The 26364-nt window shown below is 36.2% G+C and overlaps 2 protein-coding genes across 2 annotated transcripts; both read left to right on the top strand.

Annotated features, from left to right (window-relative positions):
* Positions 1 to 401: 401 nt before the first annotated feature.
* Positions 402 to 9665, top strand: LOC109039109 (pre-mRNA-splicing factor CWC22 homolog; the record flags this gene model as incomplete). The annotated part of the gene is given in 10 exon segments (XM_072303207.1): positions 402 to 1012; positions 1616 to 1838; positions 2265 to 2393; positions 3207 to 3395; positions 3972 to 4128; positions 4965 to 5114; positions 5456 to 5682; positions 5907 to 6187; positions 7130 to 7231; positions 7980 to 9665. Coding segments are annotated over 10 exon segments (2220 nt in total), but the record flags the coding sequence as incomplete, so codon positions are not given.
* A 3240-nt stretch (positions 9666 to 12905) lies between these two features.
* Positions 12906 to 25150, top strand: LOC140225244 (carboxylic ester hydrolase-like). Its single transcript, XM_072303476.1, has 10 exons — positions 12906 to 13236; positions 14246 to 14404; positions 15326 to 15470; positions 16568 to 16753; positions 17581 to 17777; positions 18544 to 18694; positions 19598 to 19788; positions 20862 to 20997; positions 21652 to 21784; positions 22698 to 25150. The coding sequence occupies exons 1-10, from the start codon at positions 13042 to 13044 to the stop codon at positions 22885 to 22887; spliced, it is 1683 nt and encodes a 560-aa protein (XP_072159577.1). The 5' UTR covers positions 12906 to 13041; the 3' UTR covers positions 22888 to 25150.
* Positions 25151 to 26364: the final 1214 nt, after the last annotated feature.

Below are 26364 nucleotides of genomic sequence, written 5' to 3'. Positions count from 1 at the left end.
TTTTGAGCTGTCAAGAAAAAAAAAAAAAAAAATAAAAAATATTTAAGGGAGATGGCCGTGGTCAAAGTTGTTCAATGTTTTTTGTTAATATAGGTACTGGTAACCAAGACAACTCACTCGAATAGAGCCTTAACTCATAAGTAAACTCTTTACTTACCCAGCATACACCAATAATGAGACAAATGGCAGTCACTCAATGAGAAAACTACTGTTTAAGAAAAGTTTTATAGCTCTTTACTGAATCAATTGCTGCAAGCCATCAGTAAGTATTGAATCGGACCATCAAATTTTTTGGCCGTTTACCTTTGTGAAACGGAATTATTTACCTATTTTAAGATGCTTAAATGGGTTCGTTGATTTCTTGTCACAACTTTTATACTATGTTGTTTTTTTCTCCTTAGACGGATAGTGGAAGTTTCTACAACCCTCTCCACTCAGATGAAGAGAGATGGCACACTAAAAGAAGTAGACAAAGTAGCGATGAAGAAAGGCAGAAAAAGAAGAAAAAGAGGAAGCATAGGAGTGATGAATCTAGCAAAAGGAGCAGACATAGTAGCAAAGAATCTAGCAGAAGAAGTTGGCATGGCAGTAACGAGCTTAGCAAAAGAAGTAAGCATACCAGTGCGGAACGTAGCAAAAGACGTAGGCTGAACAGTGAAGAACACAACAAAAGAATTAGGCATAGCAGTGAAGAACGTAGCAAAAGAGGTAAAGAGAGTAGTGAAGAACCCGGCAGAAGAAGTAAATATAGTAGCAATGATGAAAGGCCAAAAAAGAAGGAAACAAGGAAGCATGAGGACGTGCATGATGACAAACCTAAACACAAAAGAAGTCACCGGCAAGACAAACCCAAGAAAGTAAAGGAAGAACCAAAAACCATTGATACCCCCAAAGAAGTTATCACAGAAGATCAAAAGAAAACAGTCGATTTGCTAACATCCAAGACAGGTGGTGCCTATATTCCGCCAGCTAAGTTGAGGATGATGCAAGCTAGTATAACTGATAAAGCAAGGTATGATTATTATTTTCCCTTAAAACTTTTTTTATTTCTTTTAACCTCTTGAAATGAGATCCTGTTAGGCAGAATGCCTCTGTCACAATTTCATGCGATAGTGATGGCTCTATGAGCTTTTGAACCTTCAAAAGTAATAAATAAGCATAAAAACCAATGCAAGAGATATATCAATGGTCAAAGTGTAAAACCATACATATCCTTTGCGGTGTTTTAAAATTTCTATTTTTTTTAAACAAAACAAGTCAACTTTATGGTTTAAAATTCATACAGAATACGTATTCTATTAATAAAGAAGAAAAATCAAGGAAGTTTACAAGAAATAACACTGACTAGTTTTCCAAAGATAAAATAAAGCATGACAGGAGGTCTGCAGCCTCGTAAACGGAGATGCAAAATCAATTTCGCTAATTTACTTATAACAGTTTGATAATTTCCATTTCATTTACTCTCTATTTTTTAGGTATTAATGAAGAATCTTCCTGAACAAATGTTTCAAGATAAAAGAGGATTTGTTACTTGTATGCGACGAAATTCAAAGTGGAGGCTTCTTATTTTTTTAACTTTTGCTATTTATGTGACCGTATCTTTTATATGTTCTAGTGCCGCGTATCAACGAATAGCATGGGAAGCCCTGAAGAAATCTCTTCACGGTCTAATCAACAAAGCCAGTCCTCAGAATATTTGTATAATTGCGCGGGAAATTTTGCGAGAAAATATTATTCGTGGTCGTGGATTACTCTGCCGATCAATAATTCAAGCTCAGGCTGCATCACCAACATTCACCAATGTTTTTGCTGCACTTGTAGCAATTATAAATTCTAAGGTAAATCGATTTCATGTTCAACTTACTTTAAAATGCCCTTCTACAACAGCAGTAGCTAACAGTTGGTTTGTGATCCAGCATAATACTGCTATGTTTCCACCCTCCAATGCCTAAAAAAAGAAAAAAAGGTTGATGATTATTTGGCTAGAGAAAGATATTGAAAGGAGTAAGTATCTAGGATCTGCAGCACTAAAGGATTAGAAATTTCTGTAAATGGAAGAATATAGAATTGAAGAAAAAAAAAATTGTGTTCTGAAATTGAAGTTAGACATGCATAGCTTGAGTAACACACAAATACCCAGTCAACAAGTTTTTGTCAAAAAAGAAAGAAAAAATCATAGCTTTTCTCATTCAGTTTCAAGTTTTATTTTTTGTCTTTGGCCTCAGTATTGTTAACTAAAACTCAGTCTTGTACCCTCATTTCAGTTTCCTAATATTGGAGAGCTGCTTTTGAAAAGGTGTATCATAAGGTTTAAACAAGGCTTCCGAAGGAATGATAAACCCACTTGTCTTGCTGCTGCAATATTCATCGCTCACCTAGTCAATCAGTGTGTGGTAAGTATCAAGTATGTACTTAGTTTGCTTTTTAATCCCCAGCAAAAGGTATTGCAATGAATGCCTTCTTTTTGGTGATCTTATCTCTGAAATTACAAGTGATCAAAATTCATCGGGTTAGCCGTTCTTGTGATGAGATGATCCTTTCATTACAAATTTGTAGGATAGAACATAGGTTTCAGAAATTAGCACCTTAGAATGTTAGTCATTTGTCAATTTTTTCTGTAGCAGGGGTCTATTTTAAGTACCAAAAATCCTAAATCTTCATACAATATGAAACATAGGAAGCAATACGACAAAATAGGAATTCAATTTAATGAAGTTAGATCTTTAGATCTAAGTGTGATCCTTCATTTTGCCAAATTTGCTATGGAAATTCCATCTTTCCTCTGAGTTTCACTCTTGGCCCAGCCATGTACAGTTTTTTTTTTATAAAATCCTAGCTTTTACTCCCATGTTGGTTTATTTATTATCGCATGGTTGAAGTTTTCCAATAACTTTTCTAAATCATCCAAAGACAGTCCCCCTTCAAAACACTATTGTGACCAAAGTCCCTATCTTTTGACAAGTAAAAAAAAATTTCATAACGTTTTTTTCAACCCTCCTTTTTTCATCGTCAAACTTCCAAAATTTTTATTTTTAACATATTTTGTTGATATGAAATAATGTACGTGAATTTCTCCATCTGCCCTTCTTTGTTTCTCTGTCATGTTTATTTTTCAGTCAGTTAGCGATTAAATCATCATGAGCATTAAAATTTGATTTCTTTATTTTGAAGTGAATTTTTAAAGGTGACTCTATATTCTGTTCCAGGCCCACGAGATTGCAGCTCTAGAACTTTTAACTTTACTTCTGGAAACGCCAACAAATGACTCTGTAGAGGTGGCAATCGCATTTTTGAAAGAGTGTGGTCAAAAGCTCTCAATTGTCTGCAAGAGAGGTCTCGATGATATATTCGACCTGTTGCGCAACATTTTACACGAAGGATCTTTGGAAAAAAGAGTATGCTTCATTATTTTACATCAGCCTAAAATTCTTTTCAAACTCTCGTTTTGCGTTGCCTTATTTTTTGGGTCTTTTCACAAGTATGTGAGTTTTTAAAGGAGAAAACCCCAAGAGAAATCGAATTGTACCCCGAACGGACAATAACTAAAGATGAACTATTTTCAGTAAAAAAATATATGCTCAGTGGGGCTCTTTGTGTCAAATATTTTAAAAACATTTTTGTCAGTCTGATAATGCACTCATTTAGTTTTATGTTTTGAAATTCCATGGAAGCTGCTGATGCCTCCATTGATAGCAACCCTAGTGACGATGGGCTCCTTCACAGATTTATCAATCTAACTTTCTCTCGCCTGATCTCTATGCATAAATACCTCTTTCTAAAATCCAGTTTAAGACTTTGAGTATTCCGCTGAGTATCTTGATGCATCTGTAAAACTATGAGAGTTTACATCTGCAAAAAAATTTTGAAGAAAAACCACATACCTAATTTACTATTTTCTAAATCGAGTAGAGATGATAGCACATGTGATAATTGTTTGTTAGTTCTCATTTTCTGTTTGTATTTTGAATTAGGTTCAATACATGATAGAAGTCATGTTCCAAGTTAGAAAGGATGGTTTCAAGGATCACCCAACAGTACCTGAAGAATTGGATCTTGTAGAGGAAGAAGATCAATTTACCCATGTACTTAGCTTAACAGAAGATAAGCTAGAAGGTCAAGAAATCCTAAGTGAGTAAATAAAATGAACATAATTGTATTTTACTCAATTTTACTGACACCATTGCTGATGAAATATATCTACACGCAGTTATGGCAATGCATTATCAAGAATTAGAATCATGCAGCTGATAATGGAGTAGCTTTCTTGTTTAAATTTTAATTCAATTCTCCTTTGGATTTTCTTTAAGTAAAATTCTGAGATAATCTTGACGTCAACGTAGCAACTAAGGCGTGCCCCATTGAGGTGACCAATTTGAGTGTTGACATTTGCCAGCTATGAAAACTTGTGTTGCGAACTTATGAAAGTTAGTTTTATCCAACATCACGTTTTTGTCATCATCGTTGTCCCTGTTGATGAAGATAAAGAGAGCCAGATTCCAATATTTGAGGGGATTTATCTATTCTTAGGAACATATTTCAAGTATTTTTGGCACCCTATCTTCACAATTTACTTTGTGTCATTGATGTGGCTAAGAAAAACGTTTGAACATGTTTAGATTAACCCAAAAACTATTGCCCGAAAAAACGCGTATTTTGGTGGAACGTTTTGAGATCGGATTTACCTTTGTGGTTTAATCTGGTACTGTTTGCATCAGATTTTAATTATTTACTGGCTACTTTGCAAGAGAGCTTATTGTCTCAGAGTACTATCATACTTGAATGTCATCGCCTCAGTGTTTTAGATAGTTGTTGGAGTGTTTAACAAGGCACCGAAACAAATAAAATACTGTATAGAAACCCCATATGTTTACCACTGTTGTATTTGTATTATTAAACAAATTGTCAGTTTTCCATCCAGGTTTTTTTTTCCTCCTAATTGGTTGCCTGTCTTCTTTTTTTTTCAGACGTATTTAAATTTGATCCTGAATACGAGGAAAATGAGAAAAAGTATGAAAATCTCAAGAAGGAACTCTTTGGGTCTGATGATGAATCTGGAGAAGAATCTGGAAGCGAAGATGAGAGTGGGTCAGATGATTCAGATGACTCAGAAGCTGGTGAGTCATAAATTGGACATATGTAATGACTTCATCAATATATTTTTTAAACAATTATTTAAAATGTTCTTTAGTCGTGATGTCTCAAAATTTCCATTCAAGTTTTTTCCCTCCATCAAAAGAGTATATAATACATAGTAACTTGTCGGTTTTCAAAAATTTCTTGAAGTGAAATCTGTTTCAATCAAAGTTAGCTGTACAAAAAATATCTCGAAAAAGAATTTAGGATTATTATTGTGCTGTATAATGCAGTGTAAGACGCGATTATTAATCAGAAATATTTTTACCTTTTCTTTGTGATTCCCTTTCCCCATAATTTGTACGTATTATTTGTGTTTTAGCGGAAGAAAAGAAGCAGACTATTATAGACAACACAGAAACCAATTTAGTAGCACTTCGCCGGACAATTTATTTGACAATAAATTCATCTCTTGATTTTGAAGAATGTGCACACAAGTTATTGAAAATGGAGCTCAAGCCTGGACAAGAGATAGAAATGTGTAACATGTTCTTAGATTGTTGCGCTGAGCAGCGTACTTACGAGAAATTTTATGGTCTCCTAGCAGAGGTAAGACATGTTCTTTTTATTTTCTTGATTAATAGAGTCATGACTCCTTCCAAGGTAAGTGACTCTCAATCCGAGATTAAGACTCTTTCAAAGGTAAATAATGTCTACCTCAAAAAATGAAATGTCAGTCCAAATATGTGTAATTTTTCAAAATTTCAGTCAATCTGAGTAAAAATTGTATCAGGGTTACTTATTATTTAATTGTGATTTTTTTTTTGTTGCAGCGTTTTTGTCGGATAAATCAAATTTATGTTGCACCATTCGAGAAAATATTTGTTGACAGCTACGCCATTGTTCATCGATTCACCACAAACAAGCTGCGAAATGTCGCAAAATTTTTTGCTCATCTTCTCTTTACGGATGCTATATCTTGGAATGTCCTGTCCACCATTCACCTGAATGAAGAAGAAACTAGTTCGTCCAGTAGAATTTTCATAAAAATTTTATTCCAAGAGCTGTCAGAGTTCATGAGTTTAGCCAAATTAAATGACCGTATCAAGGATCCGTAAGTGCCTTTCTTCTTTCGTCTTGTTTCGCTTATTTGTAAGAAATGTACCATTTATCAATTTATGTAACTAAATTTTTCACTTGTACACTATGATAGGAGGAAAACAACTACGGACATCGAACAATTTCTTCTCCGATTGACTTGTCTAACTCATATGTCACAGGTCTTGTGGGAGGCTTGTGTACAGGAGCTCTATTAATGTGTTGGTAAGAGATGGCCAGACTCATATTTGTGTAAATAAGTTTTGTCAATGTGTTTGTGAGAGAAACTCCGACTGCTGTGTCAAAACTCGAGGACTTATTTCCCATGATGCTCCACAGCAGTTGCTGCGTCCCTGCCTGTTTTCATCTACCATAATTATATTCCAGTTTAATTTTTTTGTGATAACAGAAGTTGAAATTAAGTTTAATCAGGGTCTCTGGCAGTCTGAAAATCTTGGGAATTCAGGAAATTCGTGGCGACTGAGGAAAATCACCAAATCTGTGGGAAAAGTTTGGGAATTCCGCTAGCAGCGAGTTTGCTCAGTATCTTCAACTGGAGCCTTTTGAGAGAGCGCAAAAAACTTCTGAGTACTTCTTTCTATGATTTAAATATCTAGAAGAGGAAATTTTTTCAACAGTCTAGCAAAAGGCAGAATACATGTTTAAAAGAGAGGAAAGTCAAAAGGAAGTCTTGTTTGAAGATCAGGGATGGCCAGAGAATTTTGCGGAGGAAAAGAAGAGAAAGTCAGGGGAATTCGGGGAATCGGAAAATGAAGAGGTAATAAAAATCCTGCTCATATATTAAATTCGTCTGAACAAACATCTAAGTATTAGAAGTCATGTTAAGATTTTAATTTTTTTAAAATTAATTTATTTTTTTTTCTACTGAAATAATACTTAATGTTCTTGTGACTTTATTGAATTGAACTAATACAGTTTGTAAATTTTTTTGTTCCAGGACAATGCATTTGGCATTCGAAGGTCTGTTTCCAAGAGATAATCCAAAAAACACTCGCTTTGCCATCAATTTCTTCACATCCATCGGTTTAGGAGGACTAACGTAAGTATTTTCTGTTTTGTTGTGTGCACATAGTTCTCATGTATTTTAAAACATATTTTTACAGCCTTATTTACAAAGGCAATTTTTATTTGTGGAATCAGAAAGCTTTTAATTTTCAAACGTCTACTACGGTGCTAATGTGCCATCCGCTTCACAGGATCACCAGGAGAGAGCGGAAAAAATATTTGAACTTCTTATTGAACTATATCCTGAGGCAAACTTTTTAATACTTGAAAGTTTTCTTGCAATTTTGCGAAGAGCACCAAATTAATTACCTCACAAATGTGGTATTTATGACACTAGAAACACAAAAAAAGCGAATCTTATTTGTGGTGTTTTGAAACTTCCGCTTTCGTTATATTTGATCAAAGGAGAATGAACCAATGACATTATTTGGTACATGAAATGTTCACAGTTAAAAGTTAACACAAAGAGCAAAAATCAGGGAATTATTCAAGAAATGACGTTGAGTATTTCTCTATTTAGCAAAGAAATCGAGGTAGTGTCGCAAACCAAGATGTATGTTCCGCTGTCAAAAGTTTCACCATCCAAATAGATTTTGGAATCCAAATCTGATTTTGGAAAGTGCAATTATTTTGGAATCTCAAATTAAGAAGAATAAGTAGGGCTGCCAGCTCTAGTATGACAGTGAATGTGGGGAAATTAATTTTGAATTAGAATTTTGTATCCTCTTACCCTTCTCAGCCCCGATAATTTTGAAGTACATGGTTCTCTTATTTTTTTCCAGGAATGAGCTTCGAGAACATCTGAAAGCGCAACCAAAGCAATCGAATGTCAATAAAATTATGGAGGCCCTCTCAGCCTCGAGTTCTTCATCATCATCTTCAACATCTGATTCCGATTCTGATTCCAGTTCTTCGTCAAGCTCATCTGATTAAGCTTAATTTCTACAACTCTCTTTAATAGAGAGTGATTTTCTTTCTCTTTTTTTAACCTAATTTTGAATGAAAGTAGTCGAATAAAATGTGTGAAGTTAAATGATAACCAGAATAAATCAGTGGGAGAAAAAATCTGGAAGAGGTCAGATTTAACGGAAATTAGCCCAACTGCATTGCATGTTGCCTAATTTACTCTCTTGTTTTGTTTTTTTAAACTTAAAATTCACTAAATCATTGCCATGAAACTCTATGAAAATTGATATCAAATAATTAATAAAGTACGCACTGAATTTTAGGACAGAATGTTACTTACAGGGTTGCCACAGTCAGGGAATATGGGAACAACCAGGATGTGTCAGGGAATTTTAAAAAATCAGGGAAAACCTAGAAATAACAGGAAAAATGACACAAGTGTTAGGGAATAATTGTTAAGCCAACTTAACTTGCTTTAGAGACCGAGTTTGAAAATTTTAACAACAAATTTTGCCGGCAAACTTTTATAAATTATGTCCTCATAACCATCCGGTATATCTTCAATTGCCAGAAAATTTTACCTTTAAGAGCTAGGGCAATGTCAGAGAACTTCAATTTCTAAAGTCTGTGGCAACCCTTTTTTATGATTTCTTGTCAGAGGAGAAAAATGGGAAGAAGTATTGTGGACGCTGATGTAATTAAGCTGATTTTGGTTACTTAAATTTGTCCGAATTCTACTATTTTTAAAAAATCAGATCTCCTGTCTTTGAAGATTTCAATGTTGAAAGTTTGAAGTTTATTTTTTTTCTTATTACTATTCCTCTGCTGTGTAACTTTCACTAATTGATACGTACTCATGCGACTTTGATTCTTACAGAATTGACTTTCAATAAGTTGTTAGATGAGAAAATAATAACCGTAAAAATTTCGAAGAATGTATTTTATTTTATAATTTTTGGCACATGAACCGTTCTTTTCATGCTTACATACAAGTCATTTAATAGCACTTTAAATTTTTCAATTGATTTTTTAATTTTTGACAGCTCTCAATTATTTTATCTGCGATTTTTTTGAGTAGCTCATCTTCTAACCATCCAAATCCAGGCAAGAGCTTTTTTGGCAGTGGTCATGCTCCGGAGTTCTTAAGTTCCATCAGTTTGTAACTTCTGAACATTTTTTATCTTTACTCACCACAACAGTGTCCAAGTTAAGGAAGTCTATTTTTGAGCTCACAAAAAAGCTCACCTACTTAATCACCATTAAATTTCTACTCAGTCCCTATAACGGGAAAGGAGAGACATTCACTGTGCTGTATGTTTTTACGGATAATGAATATGGTTTTATCCATATAGTAACTAAAAGTCACCAATTACTTTTGCGGTAAAATGATTTTTTTTTTCTGTGATTGATCTCAGCTAATGTTGCTTGACTGTGTATATGTATGCCTTAGGCTTTCTCATTGTGTACGTCATTGATTCCTTATCTTGTACAGAATTATTGCCCCCTTTTACTTTCTAGAGATACATGTAAATATTGAGAAATAAATTTGTATTTTCGACGTATCCTCTGCTCGCATATTTTATCTAAACCAGTTGACCTTCAAAAGTTTAAGGTGGAGAGATAAAAACGGAAGTTCAGACTTTCTTACTTATCTTTCTGATTGGTTATCAATTCAGTTTTCAATTAAATTAATAATCAAATGGGCAGCCACAACTAAAAATTTAGAAATAGAAAAAAAATCCAGCGAATCCTGAAGAGCCTAGAGGAGAAGGGGCTATTAATGAATTACGTAATGCTCGCAAACAATAAGGTTCTTGGCGATTTTTTTCTGATACCCCTTGCTGACAGTTAGATTAATTTCTATAATAAAACAAACTTTTCAATTGTTCAGACGTTTTAGACTCGATTCTGACAATAGCATGACTTTTGCTAACAACAATTTTCAGAGGAAGAGATGGAAAAGATTTTTCATAGTCAGTGCAGAAAAATTAGATGAAAAAAAAAGTATGACTTAATCAATGTAAAATACTTTAAGGAATTATATGACAATGAATTAGGTAAATCGAAAGGGGCTATTTGCATAGGGTCTGTTTGCAATATAGTTCCGTTGATGGCATTTATTCGCGCACATATGATTCCTTGTCGCATAAATGCCTACATCCAAATGATAATGCAAGGTGACATAAAGAAGAATCCCCATAGATGATCCTGTTTGAACACTCCATTGACTGATTTCGATACAAAGAACACAATGCAAACCTTACGAAGTAGTGCATTGTTTTAGAATAATATAGAAACTACTTGCCAGTAATACTTTACAAGTTTGTTCTTATATTCATGAGCACTGACCACCTTTCTTTATACGCCTTGGTTTTTTTCCTTGTCAAGTATCCCCAGGAATTGAGGACTTTTAATAATATTTATCAACACTGAAGATCCCCTTAAAGCCACAGTTTCAGCGGGCAAACTTGTAACTTAAGGTGATTCGATGGACGCCATTTTTTGTGTCAGAGCAACGTGCTATATATCGCATCGATTTGTTCCATAATTTCAGCTACTTGCCATTCGTTTTGAATTTTGAGATTGCATTTCTGTCGTCATGAGACTGAAGAATTCATGTGCCAAATTTGATCAAGAAATTCAACGTATTAAAGGCGCGGTTTTTTCAGAGGAAAAATATCACATTCGAGAGCAGTTATGATATCAGTATCACCTTAATGTTAAATTTGGCAGTGCATTTTATCATGATCTTGAGTCCAGCATAAGAAGTTTCAAACTCTAAAAAAATCTGAATACCTACTTACAGCATCTAAACACTGGATTCCTGTGTTGTTCCTAATTTTACATTCAATAGATTTGTGTAGGTAGCAAACACTGCAATAAGTAAGACTATTAATACTACATTCCTACTTAAGAGCGCAAGTATTAAGAAACTTGCAAGTTCAGGGATGAGAACCACCCATATCTTAGGTACCTACCTATTCTAACCTCAAGAGTTTATACCTAAATAGATTTATTTGACAATAATTTCCACATCCATATCGACGGCATAAGTCCGCAATCACATATCTTGTTTGCAGTGTCTGGAAATCTCTGCCTCTATGTTATTTTTTAAAAGAAGAACAAATTGACATTATTCCTTGAAGTTTTTGCAGAATTTTCTTCGCACAGAGAAGGAAAAGCAGGGCAGTTTTAAAGAATTGCTGTTGAGTACCTACCTACCTAGTTTTCCGTTTAAAAAATAAAGTATGATAGGAAGTCTGGGACGTCGCAAACCGAGTTATGAGATTGCTGACTTACACTGTCGATATGTATACCGGATGTAAATACTACAACCAGCCAAGGCATGATCATGAGGGAAAAATTTAACTACTTACAATTTATCAATAACCAACATCTTCGGCTAGTCAGAATTTCACACTCGGGATAGTAACCAGGCATTGACTTATCAACACATTCTGTTCTTCAGATGTTTGCTAAAATGTAAATGAAGGTATGACACTTAACACTCTTTCTGAATTCGTTACTCCTGATTTAACACATTATTTTGAAACTATAAAGAAATCTGCGTTGAATTAATCTGGAGAGAATCACCGTGGACATGCATTGGTTTGTTTACAAACTAAACCATGTGTGTGGTCGTGTCGCGTGCTGCGCATGCGCCATGAGCGCTATGTGATTCATGAATGAACCATCCAAAGCGGAACGGACCAATGAGAGAGCGAGAATCTGGGTCATCGTACTCGTAGTACGCTACGTAGTATTTTGTAGTAAACGTTGCCAGGTCGAATGAGCTAATGACGGGAAAAGATCTCCAAGCCGTGAAAACATGCTAATACACCCGGGATTTCAGTAGGAATTTCGCGATTTCTCATCTAGCGCGCTCTAGCAGCACGAAAACTGACAAAAACCAACGAATATAAAACTGGAACCCTCGCGATTTCATTACTGGCGGTATTAAAAGCGTTTTCCGCCGTATTTTGAAGATGCTGCTTTCCACTTCACGCGACGAAAATAGCTTCGCTAATCCTTTTTTTTCTTTCTTTCTTTTTTGCGGAAGGCTTTTCTTTAAGAGAACTTTAATCGTCTGTGGATAGAGTACCAACGAAAAAAATGGAAAATCAAATACGTCTTCTACGACAAAAATAATTAATTCATAATTATTCATGATCATTGGGTACTACAGTAAAATCTAACACGTTATAAATATTTTATTAGTCCACAGCAAATGAAGAGGAATTTTCTAAATTCGTAATGATTAGGATGTCTCTTGAAAAATTCAGTCAACTCACTGGGATTTAAGTTCAACCGTGTAAAAACTCCTTCAGGGAAATCGAACAACTTTTTGCGGTCACTAGCCCCCCCCCCCCCCCCATGTTTTTTTTTTTATCTCATTGCGTATAGCGACCTTCGGTTTGTACGAAAAACGATATATCACAAAAAGGGGGGGGGGGGATTTAAACATTTTGAGTTAGCATGCAAGCCCTCCCCCCCCCCCTTCGAAATTTCCGGTAGCTTCTATTGACCTAGAAGCATCCCCCAAAATTTGGTTTTGATATCTGCATGCGTTCAAAAGTTAGAGGGGGGGGGGGATCGAGGACTTTCCACTCACCCTGTATAAAATACTGATATGATATAATAACTCGTGCTTCATTGTCAGTCCAATCTTTTTGGCCGTCGCGTCGGACTGACTCACTTCTGCGGTAGAAGCAAAGCATTCTGCTGCCTGTGCTGATGGACATTGTACAGCTGCCGATGGAGGAGGGATTACCGATGAATCTTTTTTTTTTCTTCTTTTTTTTTTGCATTTTCGTATAATCATAACATTGATAAGTTCTGACTGTAATTTTTTGCCATGTTTTACGGCGTACTATAGATAAGAAAAGTTCGATCGCCACCTTCATTTTGGAGTCTTACGAGTGGCGTACCTCAGTCACAATGGAGATCTCACTGTGCGTAAAATTATTTCTGATTTTTACGTGTAGGATATTAATTTGCCGCGCTCTCGAGGTTTCAACACCATGTGGAAAGATCATTGGGTTCGATACTTTGAGGACAAGGAACGGGAGGGTGATCCACAGCTTCACAAGCATCCCTTTCGCGAAGCCACCTGTCGGGCCTCTTAGATTCAAGGTTTGTCTGTATATATCCGTTTTTTTTACAATCATTTTAAGCCATCATTACGCGATGAAGCTCTAGTAAAAATAAATCGCCCTTCGGGAACAAAAATCGGCCTCCACACAGTGGATCGAGTCAGTTAGAGAGGTCGGACATGAAATTTTCGGCTAAAATTGCAAATTTTGATGTTTGTTTCGTCTTATTTCAAATTGTGAGGAATGCTTCTAGAAGAAAATTTCACGAGGAAACCAATGGAATCACTTTAAAATCTCAAAGTTTTGTATAAACGGAGTTATAAGCTTTTAAAGTTTCCAAAGTGTGTCGGACCTCCCCCATTGGCTCGATCCATTGTGCTCCGGGGACAAATTGTCGTTTCCCAGTCCAAGGAACGCGTCCTGATTCTAAGGTTGCAAAATTGACTCAAACAATTCAATTTATTTCGAGGATAAACCTGCATAGTTTTAGTCGATTTGTCTGACTTTTGTATGAGATTAGAACAATAATTAGTGATATAAGATTCTCGTGGTAAAAGTTTAATTTGCCCAGAAAAATTTGGCAACATTGAAATGTGGTTACGTTCTTTCGTGAGTGAAACGACAAGATATCGTCCTTCGAGGACGAAACTGTCCATTTGATTTTTGTCCTCGTAGGACGATTTAGTTTTACTAAGGTTTTAGTCAAGCTTCCTTTAGTTAATTTCGTCTCGAAAACAGGGAAAATCATACACTGAAAAAAAAATTCGGTAAATCCGAACTAGTTAGGATCATAAGGAACCAGGTTTTGTTCGGTACACACAACCGAATTATTCGGTCCGTTCAACCGAATTGTTCGGTTTGTACGACCGAACCATAATAAATTCTTACAGTTCGGTTCAATGGACCGAACAGTTCGGCTGAGCAGACCGAATAATTCGGTCGTGTGTACCGAGCAAAATCGTGGTTCCATATGATCCTAACTAGTTCGGATTTACCGAACTTTTTTTTTTCAGTGTACTCACATTTTATTTTTCTCGAAACACTTGCAGGAACCACAGCCGTTGGATCCATGGACAGAACCACTCGATGCGACAAAGAATGCATCTTTCTGCCCGCAAATCGATTTGTTCAACCGCCTTAAAATGAAGGGCCCCTCTCAAGTCCGGGGCCAGGAGGACTGTCTCGTTCTCAATGTGTACTCTCCAAACGTAAGTTCTCAAGCAAGCAATCTGTTAAGTGCTCCTTCTTCAGGATTCTTTTATGCCCAGCGTACTGTGGTCGTGCCAGACGAAAAATAAAAACTAATATCAGAATATCATTTTGGAATCAGACTTACTACTTCTGTCTAAAAGTGATGATTAGTGTCATGGATATGGAGAGTCGCATATTATGTAATGAAGTTGCAAAGAATCGAAACCGCAGGAAAATCTAAAAACATCGGCTACATAAAAACTACAGATAATCTAATCATTATTGTAAATGGCATATAATGTAACCGCTAATTATGCGATCGCAGGTAATCGAGTTTTTTGTATTATTTGCGCATACTTACATCCCTTTAAAATAAGGATATTTGAATGTTGTTTGATTTCTGGACGACCTAAGTTGAAATACAGTTTACCGAAAACTTGTACGAGTATTTTTAGACAAAATGGGCATAGCCATGGTTTTTTCTCTCTTTTTTTCTTTTTTCGCCACTTCCTCAATCATAGAAATATGACTGCTCAGAAAAAAAAAAAAAACCATGCATGTGCTTCAGCGCACTTGTGTCACATTTTGAATTAACAACAAATAGACACATGCTCTTAATTTTTCAAGAGTTTCAGAAAGAAAGACTACTTTTCGAGACACCGTCGTATTTTATAAATTCGGAAAAAAACCTTGAAAAATACCTCATAGATTTTTACGTTTCTTCTAGCACTTTTTATAAAAGACAATTTGTAAAAAGTGAAAATACACAATGAGACTTCGAATTCTTTCAATATTATTCCAATTTTTTTTTAAGCTTTTCAGTTACAGTTTCAGGTGCTTTACGAGTCTCCATTGTGATGAAAAGGTAACATTCTCTCTACTTTCGATAAGATTCGCTTTATTTATGGTCTTTGAATATACATTCTCGTGTATTACAGGTAAACAAGGCAGCAAAACTACCAGTGATGGTGTGGATTCACGGTGGTGGATATCAGCGAGGATCAAGCGTATTTTACGGGCCAGAGCTGCTGCTGGACAAAGATATTGTGTTGGTCACCGTCAATTACAGACTGGGAGTATTAGGTATGCATTTGGTTAGACATGTAGTACAATGAGATGACACTCAGATAGGATAATTCAGAAATTCAAAAAAATATAACGTACGTTTACTGAATTCTAAGCAAAATTTAGGCGAATATATCTTTTGTTTGTTTTTTTCAAAGGATGAGCAAGTCCACCTTCCTTTGCCTTTTGATGAATTGGAAAATGAAGGAAGCGAATTTATCGAAAGCTCAATAAAAACATTCGAGGAGTTACAATGCTGCTGAGATAACCAGAAAACAGCGAGTTGCTAAAGCGCCTTCAAAATTAAGGAATGCTACAAACGTTACATACTATTGAGCTGTAGATCGAGTCAGAAGTCAAATGCATTGGACGGATTCAACTGAAATCAGTCTGACTTAATTTCACGTTGCCTAATTTCCTCACAAGTTCAATTTTATTAATTGAGAATCAAACAATATAATACCTTGAACTTGTCTGGGCATGTTCAAATAAAATTTCAAGGCACAATGATGATTACTCTTATTTAAAAAAAATAAAACATCAGAGGAAATTAGGCAACGTCTGATAGGCTGAATTATGGAGGATCCCCACGGGCTTTCTCCTTACAATAATTCCATTTTTTGTCTCGAGTTTATATATATATATATATATATATATATATATATATATATATATATATATATATGTGTGTGTGTAATGTTAATAGGTCGATTCTGCTTGTTCACATCTGGCCAAGGGGACTCGATTTTAAAACCACCGCATTTTATTTTAGCAAAAATACTTAGTATACTGCTTAAATACTGCCACCCTCAAAAAGTCAAAATTATATTACTGTGAACTTTTTTAAAATAAATATGGCTTAGAATTATACTATCGAGACGATAAAATTTTCAAATTTTTTCTGAGGGAGATCGATCCCAGATGCAGTCTTTCCATCCAAGACTGGGAAAGATTCATTAGATCCCATCGCAGGTATACTCTCCAATATTCCATTCCACGCAATGAGTTTTTGAACTTCCTTCGGTGAGTTGTGGAACTCAGCAAAATCGTAAAAGCAAACATTGTCTTAAGCAGTGTTTTTAACTGTGATGGAATGTTTCAAATTATCACACAAGGGTTCCTGAGCACCGGGGACAACGTTATTCCTGCCAATAACGGATTGAAGGATCAAGCTCTTGCCATCAAGTGGGTTCACGATAATATCGAGAGCTTTGGTGGAAACCCTGGGTTAGTCACCGTTTTTGGCCAGAGCTCTGGAGGCTCAAGTGTGCATTTGAATCTTTTGTCACCGCTCAACAAAGGTAAATAAAGTGCAGCTTGATGGTACTGTTTGATTATTGAAAGCTTGCCATTTTAACGTAACATTATTTCTTGTACAAGTATAAGTGGATTGTTTCCTTATAAGGAATAATTTAGGCTGTATTTGAACCAAATCACCGAGGTTTTCCAAAAAGGGGCACGTTTCTGACAGACTCTTCCTCTAAACAAAGTAAAATAAGACCACAACTTGCTAAATTGCAATCGGAATTCAAGAAAACTGTATGCAACAGGTCAGAGGATACACTAAAATTTAAGGAACTTCAAATCTGAATTTTTGTGGCCACTCTGATCACTGTATAATGTACAATACAACCGGAATAAGGAAAAATGCAGTATGTGCATTAGAATATTTTCGAGTTCATTGTATGCACCCACACCCGTTCCTCCCGTCAAATACATTTTTATTTTCTAGAAAATGTAATCCAAGCAACTTATACATTCGTTGAGAATTGTTCCTTCAACTTATGAGGTAAAATGTACGTATTCTCGTATTTTATAAACGTATTTATTATTGTGATCCATCCACTGAAACACTGACTCGATAGCACTACACCTTATAGATGATCGAGTGACCATTAGTTAGAAAGACTAAACGTTCAAAGGAAATGCAGCTTCTCTTTTTACTCTTTTAAATACGCCCTGACATGTTTGATTGCAAATGTAGCATCATAATCAGTTCCTAAACTTATCATCTTGGATATTAAAATGTTGAGCATTTAAGTGGAAATTCAGATTTCTCGTTAAAAAATGCCACCTAGTACCAAGTATCTGAACTAACAATTTTTTCTTCTATCTCTTCCATGCATAGGTCTAATTCACAGGGGCATAGCAATGAGTGGAACTGGACATTGTCCCTGGGCAATTATTAGCCCGCAGCTGGCTAAAGACAGAACGAAAGCGCTGGCAGTATTGTGCGGCTGTCCCTCTGAACCCTCGGACGAACTCCTTAAATGTATGCAAGAAGTTCACCTTGCATTACTTTTAGAGATGAGCAAAAGGTTCCATGTAAGGATATTTTTGATAATTGAGGCTTCTAATTTGATGTTCTTAAACCCTTAATTACAAACAAGCTCATAGGTGATCCAAGCCATTTTTAGTTTTCTGATTGGCAAATGGAGTGATCTCAAGTAAGCGATGATCATTTGCAGTTTGCTCATAATTTCAGCTTGCAACATAGAGCTGAGGGTTTTTTTTTCTTTTTTTTTCTGCTATTTAATGGCTTTGTGTCTGAGCACCTGCAGCCAAGAGCTGAGAGGAGAGCTGACATTACATTTCACTTAAAGCAACTATCATAATTAGATGCTTGTGTTTGCTCACCTATAAATCGATGGCTTAAGTGCGAGACCACGTGTCTCCATTTGCGACGTTGTAGACTTCCAGTCCTACTTAATTTTTTACTTGGCTAACTAGTCAACGTATTACTGCTTTTCTGTATGGTGAAATCTTCACATTCCGGCCGAAGTATCACAAGTGCCATGCGACGTTTAAAAATGTCCGTCGCCAATTTACTTTGTTTACAGAGAAATTGTTGGTTGAATCTGTTTGAAAATCTCACTGAATTTTCTTTGTGCTGCCGATAAAATTCAGTAAAATTTTCAAACAGATTCAACCCACAATCTCTTCGCAAAAAAAATGGATGCGGAAATTTTTAAACATCGCATGGCTCTTGTGATACTTTGGCCGGAGGGTGACAAAATATAAGGTCCATCTTTATTCTTGGGGTGGAGAGGATCCCCTCGCCTTTTATTTAGTATTTTATTTCTTTTTTCAGGATTGGATACTCTCGCCCGCTGTAGTTTTTGGACCAACAATTGAGTCCGAAGTCAATGGTGCTTTTCTCCCAAAAGAATTGGACTACCTCAAGTCAGAAATTCCCCTTATGACAGGAGTAACCACCGGAGAGGGAGGTTATCTTGCTTCAAGTAAATAAGACGATGTCATTAAATTGTAATCAAATCACAGCATTTACTTCTTAATTCAGTTTCTATACTTGCAGACGCACGGTACGTAAAGAACGCCGTATGATCCTTCAGACGTTGCCAAGTTTCCTCCGATGAAAACCGAAATTACTAAGAAAATTGTGAATATTATTTTTCGAAAATTTCAGATAATTTTGTACGCAATTTAAGCTATAACATCTGAAAATTAAAAGGAAAAATATGCATGAATGTTGTCAAAAATACATGTTCTGTCCAGGAAAATTTGGCAACTCTCGGATGTTCATACATCAGCGTTCTTCGTTAGCACGGCAGATTTCGCACCCTAGGAGCCGCTCAAGTGTTACGTAAGGCACTAAAGGGGGGGGGGGCGAGCTTGTCTTACGGAGTCTCACGAAGGGGGAAGGGGGGTCAAGCCGAGTCTTGCAAAAGCTTACCGCTGTAAAAAAAGGCTATTTCTTTAAAAATTTGTTCTCTTATACTGTTTCGGAAAAAAAGTCCCCGATTTTCTTGAAAAAAGTGCTATATATAAGTCCCCGAAAGTGCCCAATATTGATTTTTTATATCTGGTAAACCTCCTGAATTACATGCCCAGCTATTTTACCAGGCTTTCTCCGTTCTTTTCTGAAAAAATGGGGGGGGGGGAGGGTCCCGGCCAATCTTAAGTAATTCAAAAGGGGACTTAGAGATTTCTTACGGATGCCTTACAGGGAAAGGTAGCTCAAAAATTTGGCAAAAATGCCTTACGTAATAATTGAACGGCCCCCTAGACTTGGTGTGAAAAGTAGAACAGGTAACAAACAAGACGTTTCCTGTATAGCATAATAAAATATCAGTAAAATAAATTACTTCACTCATATTATTTTACTAATTTTATCTTTGTTACAGTCATATCCAGGGGTGGAAGTCAATATGAGAACGAACTGAAAGATATTCCTCAGTACGTATTACCGAAAGCTCTGATACTGAAGTCAGGATTTCCGAGCGACAAACTTTCAAGTGTAGCAAGGCAAATCCAGGAATTTTATTTCGGGGATAGACCTATTGACATGAATGCTTCAATGGAATATATCATCAACGTAAGCTAAGTAATTATGAAGTATAACTATTTGCACTGTTTGCTTGGGACGGAAAATGTTTCATTATAGTAAATGCTTAAGCCGCAAACCTCAGCAAAAAAATTTGTACATCGATCTTTTAGAGTCAAATACGTCAAATTTTAAGCGTTTGGTTGCGCGTACACCTCGTTGCAGCACAATAAAAGCACAAATTGTAAAAGAATAAATTAAAGTGCTTTGAAAATCATTAAATTTGACACAGAACCACCAATATTTAAAAAACACACATTATATTATTATTCTCCTTTGATAAATTGATACATATTTTTTCTCATCAATTTAAATGAGAATAATCAATGCAGAGTGTGCAAACATTTCAAAATCCTGAGTTAAAAAACGCTGACTATGCGAGTATAAATATTAAAGCCTAAGATAGCAGAGCGGCGTGCTGCCAGCGCGAGAGGCTCACTGGCGCCTACAAACCTAACTGGATACTTCACGCATTGCACAATGCTTGAAGTATCCACTTAGGTTTGTAGGCGCCAATGCACGTTCCGCGCTGGCCGCCCGCCCGCCATGCGGCGACGCCTGTAGCAACTATTTCACATCAGAGGTGTTGCACAGTATTATAAATCGTTGACAAAATGTCCTAAAACCCCTGCACCTCAGCACCTGTATAAAAGGCGAAGGAAATATTGTTACCTCATGAGGTATCAGAGGTATTGTGTGGGAGATGTTAGGCGATATTTTTAACCTTTTTGGATACTGGGAGTGGCGTTTTGATATATTCTGCATAATTTCACCGATGGTTTTAATTAGAAATATATTAATCTTGTCTGTATCCCTTCATGCCAAAGCTGACGATGCACCTCAAACACACTGAGCTATAACTTGACGCACCGAGCAAGTTTTGAAGTTATGTAGTTTGTACCTCAAAACCATCAGTTCAAGTGCCATTTGACCAACCATCAAGGTGTATATTCTCGCATTCTCTTTTCATTTTATCACCTCCATACTTTTTGTAAGGACATCAATATCCTGAGATACTGAATGTCTCTAATAAAATTAACTAACTAACTATCTCACTGTGACAGATGTTCACGGATGGATGGTTTCTTCACGGTACCGTTGAAACAGCTAAAAAGCACCACGGAGATACGTATCTTTATTTGTACGATTACCAACACGCTGTTTCTTTCAATGACGTTTTAAGCGGAGGTAAAGTCAAAGGTGAGTTACATTTTGATAATGGACAGTTTTATTTTGCCACTGTTTTCCTCGTCCTACAAAACGGTCGAATTATCTCTCCACAAAATTACCCACACGCCAAAAACTATCAAAACTTAATGTAGTTCCCCAAAACTACCTAGATCGGTTTTGTTCGCCTTTTTTGAGCGTTTTTAAAGCCACTATTGGACGAATTTCTATCAAACGGAACTATGTGTATTATGACATGAGCCCTGAGACTCTTTAGCATACACGCATAACAGGGCTCACGTCATAATGCACATAGTTCCGTTTGATAGAAATACGTCCATTATCCTAGTTGAGCGTTGGTATTATGGGCTTGGTTTCAGTTTTTATCATTTAAATATCTTAATCCGTGGACAAGCGCACTATTTTGATCTCTTTTCTAAGGTGTTAATATGGAATGTTAAAGGCACTAAATAAACGTATCTACCAACCAACCAACCAACCAACCAACCAACCAACCAACCAACCAACCAACCAACCAACCAACCACACTTGTGTTCTATTTTTTTTTTTTTAAATTTCTGTTGTTGTCTCGCCCCCGCTGATTTTGTCTTTTTCCTAGATTTTTTTTAAAAGTAGTATCACAGTTTGTTTCACTCAATTTTTATGTTTTTATCACCTTTTTGGCAGGTGTATCACACTCAGATGATCTACTCGATCTTTTTCCGCTTACCTTACGCTTTCCACAAAGAACATGGACTGAAGCTGATGTCGAAGTCTCAAAAAAGACTATTGACATCGTTACTGATTTTGCTGAAAACGGGTGAGTTCATCAACAACTTCCACCTATTCAAAAGAAATCTTGATTATAATTCATTTATTTATTTTTAAAATCAACCTAAATCCACTCGATGAATCGTACTCGTTTTTTGAAGGGAATCTCGAAAGAGTGGGCATGTTAGAGGAAGTGTTGCGAAGCTTTGAGAAAAGCGTTAAAAAAGTATCGTACGTTTGGAATAATGAAGCAGTCATTTTATTCGTATGGTTGGTTGTCATTTCATAAGTCTGCCCATTTCATGTATACTGGCTTCGTACCCTTTCTAAAGCTTGTTTGTTACCGGCATCACATACCTTGAAAATAAAGACACATCTGGAAAATAAATTCAGCTACATGTAACGAGTTGGTAAAGGAATTTTCTCTCATGAATATTAGTTGAAGAGACCTTCTTTTAGAAAAAATTTACAAAAGACGCCTATCTGCTTTCTACGTACATTGGTTTCTTCTGAATTGAAAAGTCTAATTTTGGAAAAATTACATTTATCAATAAAATCATACTAAATACTTCGTTATTGTGGCAACAGAAATTATACTCTGACAATATGCCTAGATAAACTCTACATGCTAATTAACCTCCTCCTCTCAGAAAGTTTAATAAACTTCGAGTTAAAAAAGTGTGAGTGTACCCGCTTTATCCAAGCGCTTTCAAACGAAATTATGTTAAATATCGTTCACTGCTACGCAGTTTCTGCGTCGGCATCATTGATAGATTTGTAATTGGACGTATTTCTGTCAAACGGAATTATGTGTATTATGACGTGAGCCCTATTATGCATGCATTCTTATGAGTCTCAGGGCTCATGTCTTAATGCACATAGTTCCGTTTGGTAGAAATAGTCCAATTGTGCGGCTTCTTTTGAATCCATTAATATATTTCTTTTTCTGCCTCATCGTCTAGGAGACTGACTTTTCTTGACTCAAAGTTGGAGCCAGTGAGAAAAACGGCAAAGACGCATCAATACCTCCACATCATAGCGAGAGGGCCGCTGATAAAAGAAAATCTCTACCCAAAAAGACTAAGCTTTTGGCAGTCGTTATTGGATAGTCAATCAGAGGAAACTGAATTATTACGGCAAACATCGAGATGAATTTTGATCAGGATAAATCAGGATGAAAGAGAGCCTGAGTAAAATAGGAGCGAAAATGTCTCAGATATACCTATACATCAGAATAAAAATGAAAATTACATCAATATCAAACACTTTCATGGCAGTTAGTGCTCTAACCATCCGTACAAGAAAAAAATGAATGAAATTACGCGATTTTTTATGTTTTGATCTCTCTAACCAAGTTTCAAAAAATCAAAAATTGTAGTTTACACCGCAAAAAGCAATGCAGTAAAGCAAGGAGTTCCAATAGTTGCACTGGTGTAAGATGCATTAATATATTACTACGGCGCTGAGGAAGTACGCCGTATGAACATTCGAGAGTTGCCAAATTTCCTTCGATAAAACGTTGATTTTTGAGGAAAGCTATGAATATTTTTCTGATACATTTTCAAGAACGTTATGCAAACTTGCAAACAAAATTATCTTAAAAATTGGAAGGAAGATATTTAAAAATTTTCCCGAAAAGTTGTGATTTACCAAAGGAAATTTGGCAACGTCTAAAAGTTCATACGGCGTTCTTCCGTAGCACAACGCATATCAACGGTGAGAGTACCACACCACGTATCTCGGGTTTGCGACGCCGTAGATTTCCTGTCATACTTCATTTTTTTAATGGAAAACCACTTAAAGTTAATTCCTGAAAACTCCCCTGTATTTTTCTCCGTACGAAAAAAAACTCTGTGAAATTTTCAATAAATTACATTGTTTTGTCTTCCTTCAAAAAATTTAAATAGGAGCGGAGATTTTTAAACACCACAAACATGGTCTGGTAGTTTCACAGTCGATATATACTTATGATGCATTAATACATTACTAATTATCTTCCCTAGGAACTGAATACAATATTCCAGTTATAAGATTTTCCAGAAAAAGCATGAAACACTTGAATACAACTATTATTGCCTCAGGGTCGTCCGTGTTGCATAAGCAACAAGTAGAAGGCACTCGGGATTTTATTACCTCTCAGCGACAAGCGTTGCTCCCGCAGATATCTGTTCATTCAGCCACGATTCGTGGCGGCGCTGTGCAAATAAACTTCGTGCAATTAGCCACAGATTATAATTAATGTTGTGTGATTACATAAAACAAGAAAAATGAGTGGCAAAATGCAAGAAATTTTATTTTGTTACGGCCTACAACAAAACTTTCTACAGCTAGGCGCAGATTCTGGAATGACCTTTCGACCATCTTCGCCGACTAAAACTAATATAGGGAGAGGAATCATTGAAGTGTAGCTCGACAAACAGATTCAGATGTGACATCATTTTAAATGAAGTTTATAAAATAAAATAATTGTACTTCAAATTACGTTAATTTTATAGAATCCTCTGCTCATTGTAAATTCCTGTTTTTACAGAGTTGAAAATGAGTGGAATGAAAATTCATCGTGGATAGGCTCTTAAATCCCCAGAAATGCTATAAAGTATGCGAAATCGTTAACTTAATACAAAGTTTTTGATTCAGAAAATTCATCTATTTTTGATCCATAGAATTTTGCACGAGTCTCCCTTCAATTCAAGATGAATTTCGCTAAGAATCTCGTGGAAAAAGATGCCAAGTCTTGTTTCAAGGATAAAAAGTGAGTGCAGAAATTATGAAGAAAGGTATTCGAGATTAATCTTTTTTCAATCCATATACTGGCCTCTGAATTTCAACGAGGTCATCTACAAATTCCTCTTTTCTTTGGCTCTTGCACATTAATGTTGATTCAGGATTTATTTACTGTTTCCTACAGCTAGAATCATTCCTTTGCGTTTGAAAAAAGAATTTCGTATTTATCATAACTCATTTGACTCCCTCTTGACATAAAGCATCACAGATACAGAATGTTTATATAGCAGCCCGTGACATTCGAAACATGGATTAACGAGAGGAAAATACTGGAAACATGGCTAAAAGTACGTGTGATAAAAACCGAGACATTTCGGCTCAGAACAGAGCCATTTTCAGTCGGAGAAAAACACTACATAATATTAAAAAAAAATTTGAAAGAACCTAAGATCTACACTAGATTTCAGGTTTTTTCAAAATGCATCATCTGAGCGGACTTCAATCGCACAGTGTCCGATGAAGGTACCTGTTTTACTTCCCTTAGTAGCCATCGCACCCGGAGGCACTGATAAAACTATGAGAGTAGGAGGCATATTATCTGGCTTATTGCTTCTCAAAAAAACATTGTGCCACGCAAGTAACTTTTGTGGTATTCTTCCATTTTGAAGGCGCTTTAAAAATTCGCCGTTTCTATGTTAACCCCCTTGGAACACTTATGAACGGTAATTAAACGGCAAATGCGATTTACCCAAAAATCTATACAGTTCTTTGTAAGACCAAAATGGACAAAATTACAAAATTTGAATTAGCTAACGCAAATCTAACAATAGTTATCGTGAACGAAAGAAATTGAGAGGTCGGGAAACTATCACGAGGTCGGTCCGGAAAGTATCCGACCTTGTTGATTATTTCGCTATCAACGGTTGATAAGAGGTTGGGACTTGGGATAGGTACTCTATGCAGAGACTCTCCTGAGTGCAGGTGCAGGTGCAATGTCGGATTACCACACGTTAAATCAGTCGTTGGTGATTTGCTGATTAGTGCGTGCTATTCTGCTGTGTTCGTCGCATTTCGTTTTTCCTAAAAAAGAGGAAGTTAAGGAGAGTGAGATGGGAAGAGTTTGTAAAGAAGATTATCACAGGGATGCGTCTTGGGTCCACAGGCACGACCTTGAAATAAAAGTGCAATCGTCAGTTTGGAACGCACCTAGGAGACCTCGCCCGTAGAAAGCTCGGAAGAGTCGCAGCAATGTGAAAACAATGTTGACTGTCTTCCTCGATCATGAAGGTGTCGTCCATCATGAATACACTCCCCAATGCTCTACTATCATTAAAGAGATCTATCGAGAAACTTTACGTAGCTTAAGGTGATTCGTCAAGCTCGAGTGACGTGGTCGAACTGGCATGTGATATTTCGCATCTTTTAGGAAACAATCTAGGCAGATTTTGAATTTTCAGCAAAAAAAAGGACGATAGCCCCTGCCTGCGCATGAGCTTAAAGAATCATTCTAAACCCAAAAATCTTAAAAATTCAGAGAAATGAAAGCAGAATAGTGTTTGGAAAAAAACCTCGAATTCGATACAGAAATCGATAGCTGTATTGAATGCGAGGTTTTTTTCCAAGCACTTTCCTGCTTTCATTTCTCTAAATTTTTCCGATTTTTGGGTTTAGAATGATTCTTTAGGCTCATGCAAAGGGATTATTGTCCTTTTTTTGCTGAAAATTCAAAATCTGCCGAGATTTTTGACCTAAAGATGCGATATATCGCATGCCAGTTCGACCGCTTCTTTGAGCTTGACGAATCACCATAAGGGGCTTGGGGAGCGTAATCATGATAGACGACACCTTCATGATCGAGGAAGACAGTCAACATTGTCTTTCACATTGCTGCTACTCTTCCGAGCT

Source organism: Bemisia tabaci, chromosome 8, assembly GCF_918797505.1.
Source record: "Bemisia tabaci chromosome 8, PGI_BMITA_v3".
Classification (NCBI taxonomy): domain Eukaryota; kingdom Metazoa; phylum Arthropoda; class Insecta; order Hemiptera; family Aleyrodidae; genus Bemisia; species Bemisia tabaci.
This window is presented reverse-complemented; position numbering and strand designations above follow the sequence as displayed.

Bases quoted from the DNA above. Each gene is read 5' to 3' on its own strand.
- LOC140225244 (XM_072303476.1), top strand. From the start codon at position 13,042: ATGGAGATCTCACTGTGCGTAAAATTATTTCTGATTTTTACGTGTAGG. The intron at 13,237-14,245 runs GTTTGTCTGTAT...AAACACTTGCAG, and splicing joins TCGGGCCTCTTAGATTCAAG to GAACCACAGCCGTTGGATCC. The intron at 18,695-19,597 runs GTAAATAAGACG...TCTTTGTTACAG, and splicing joins GGGAGGTTATCTTGCTTCAA to TCATATCCAGGGGTGGAAGT.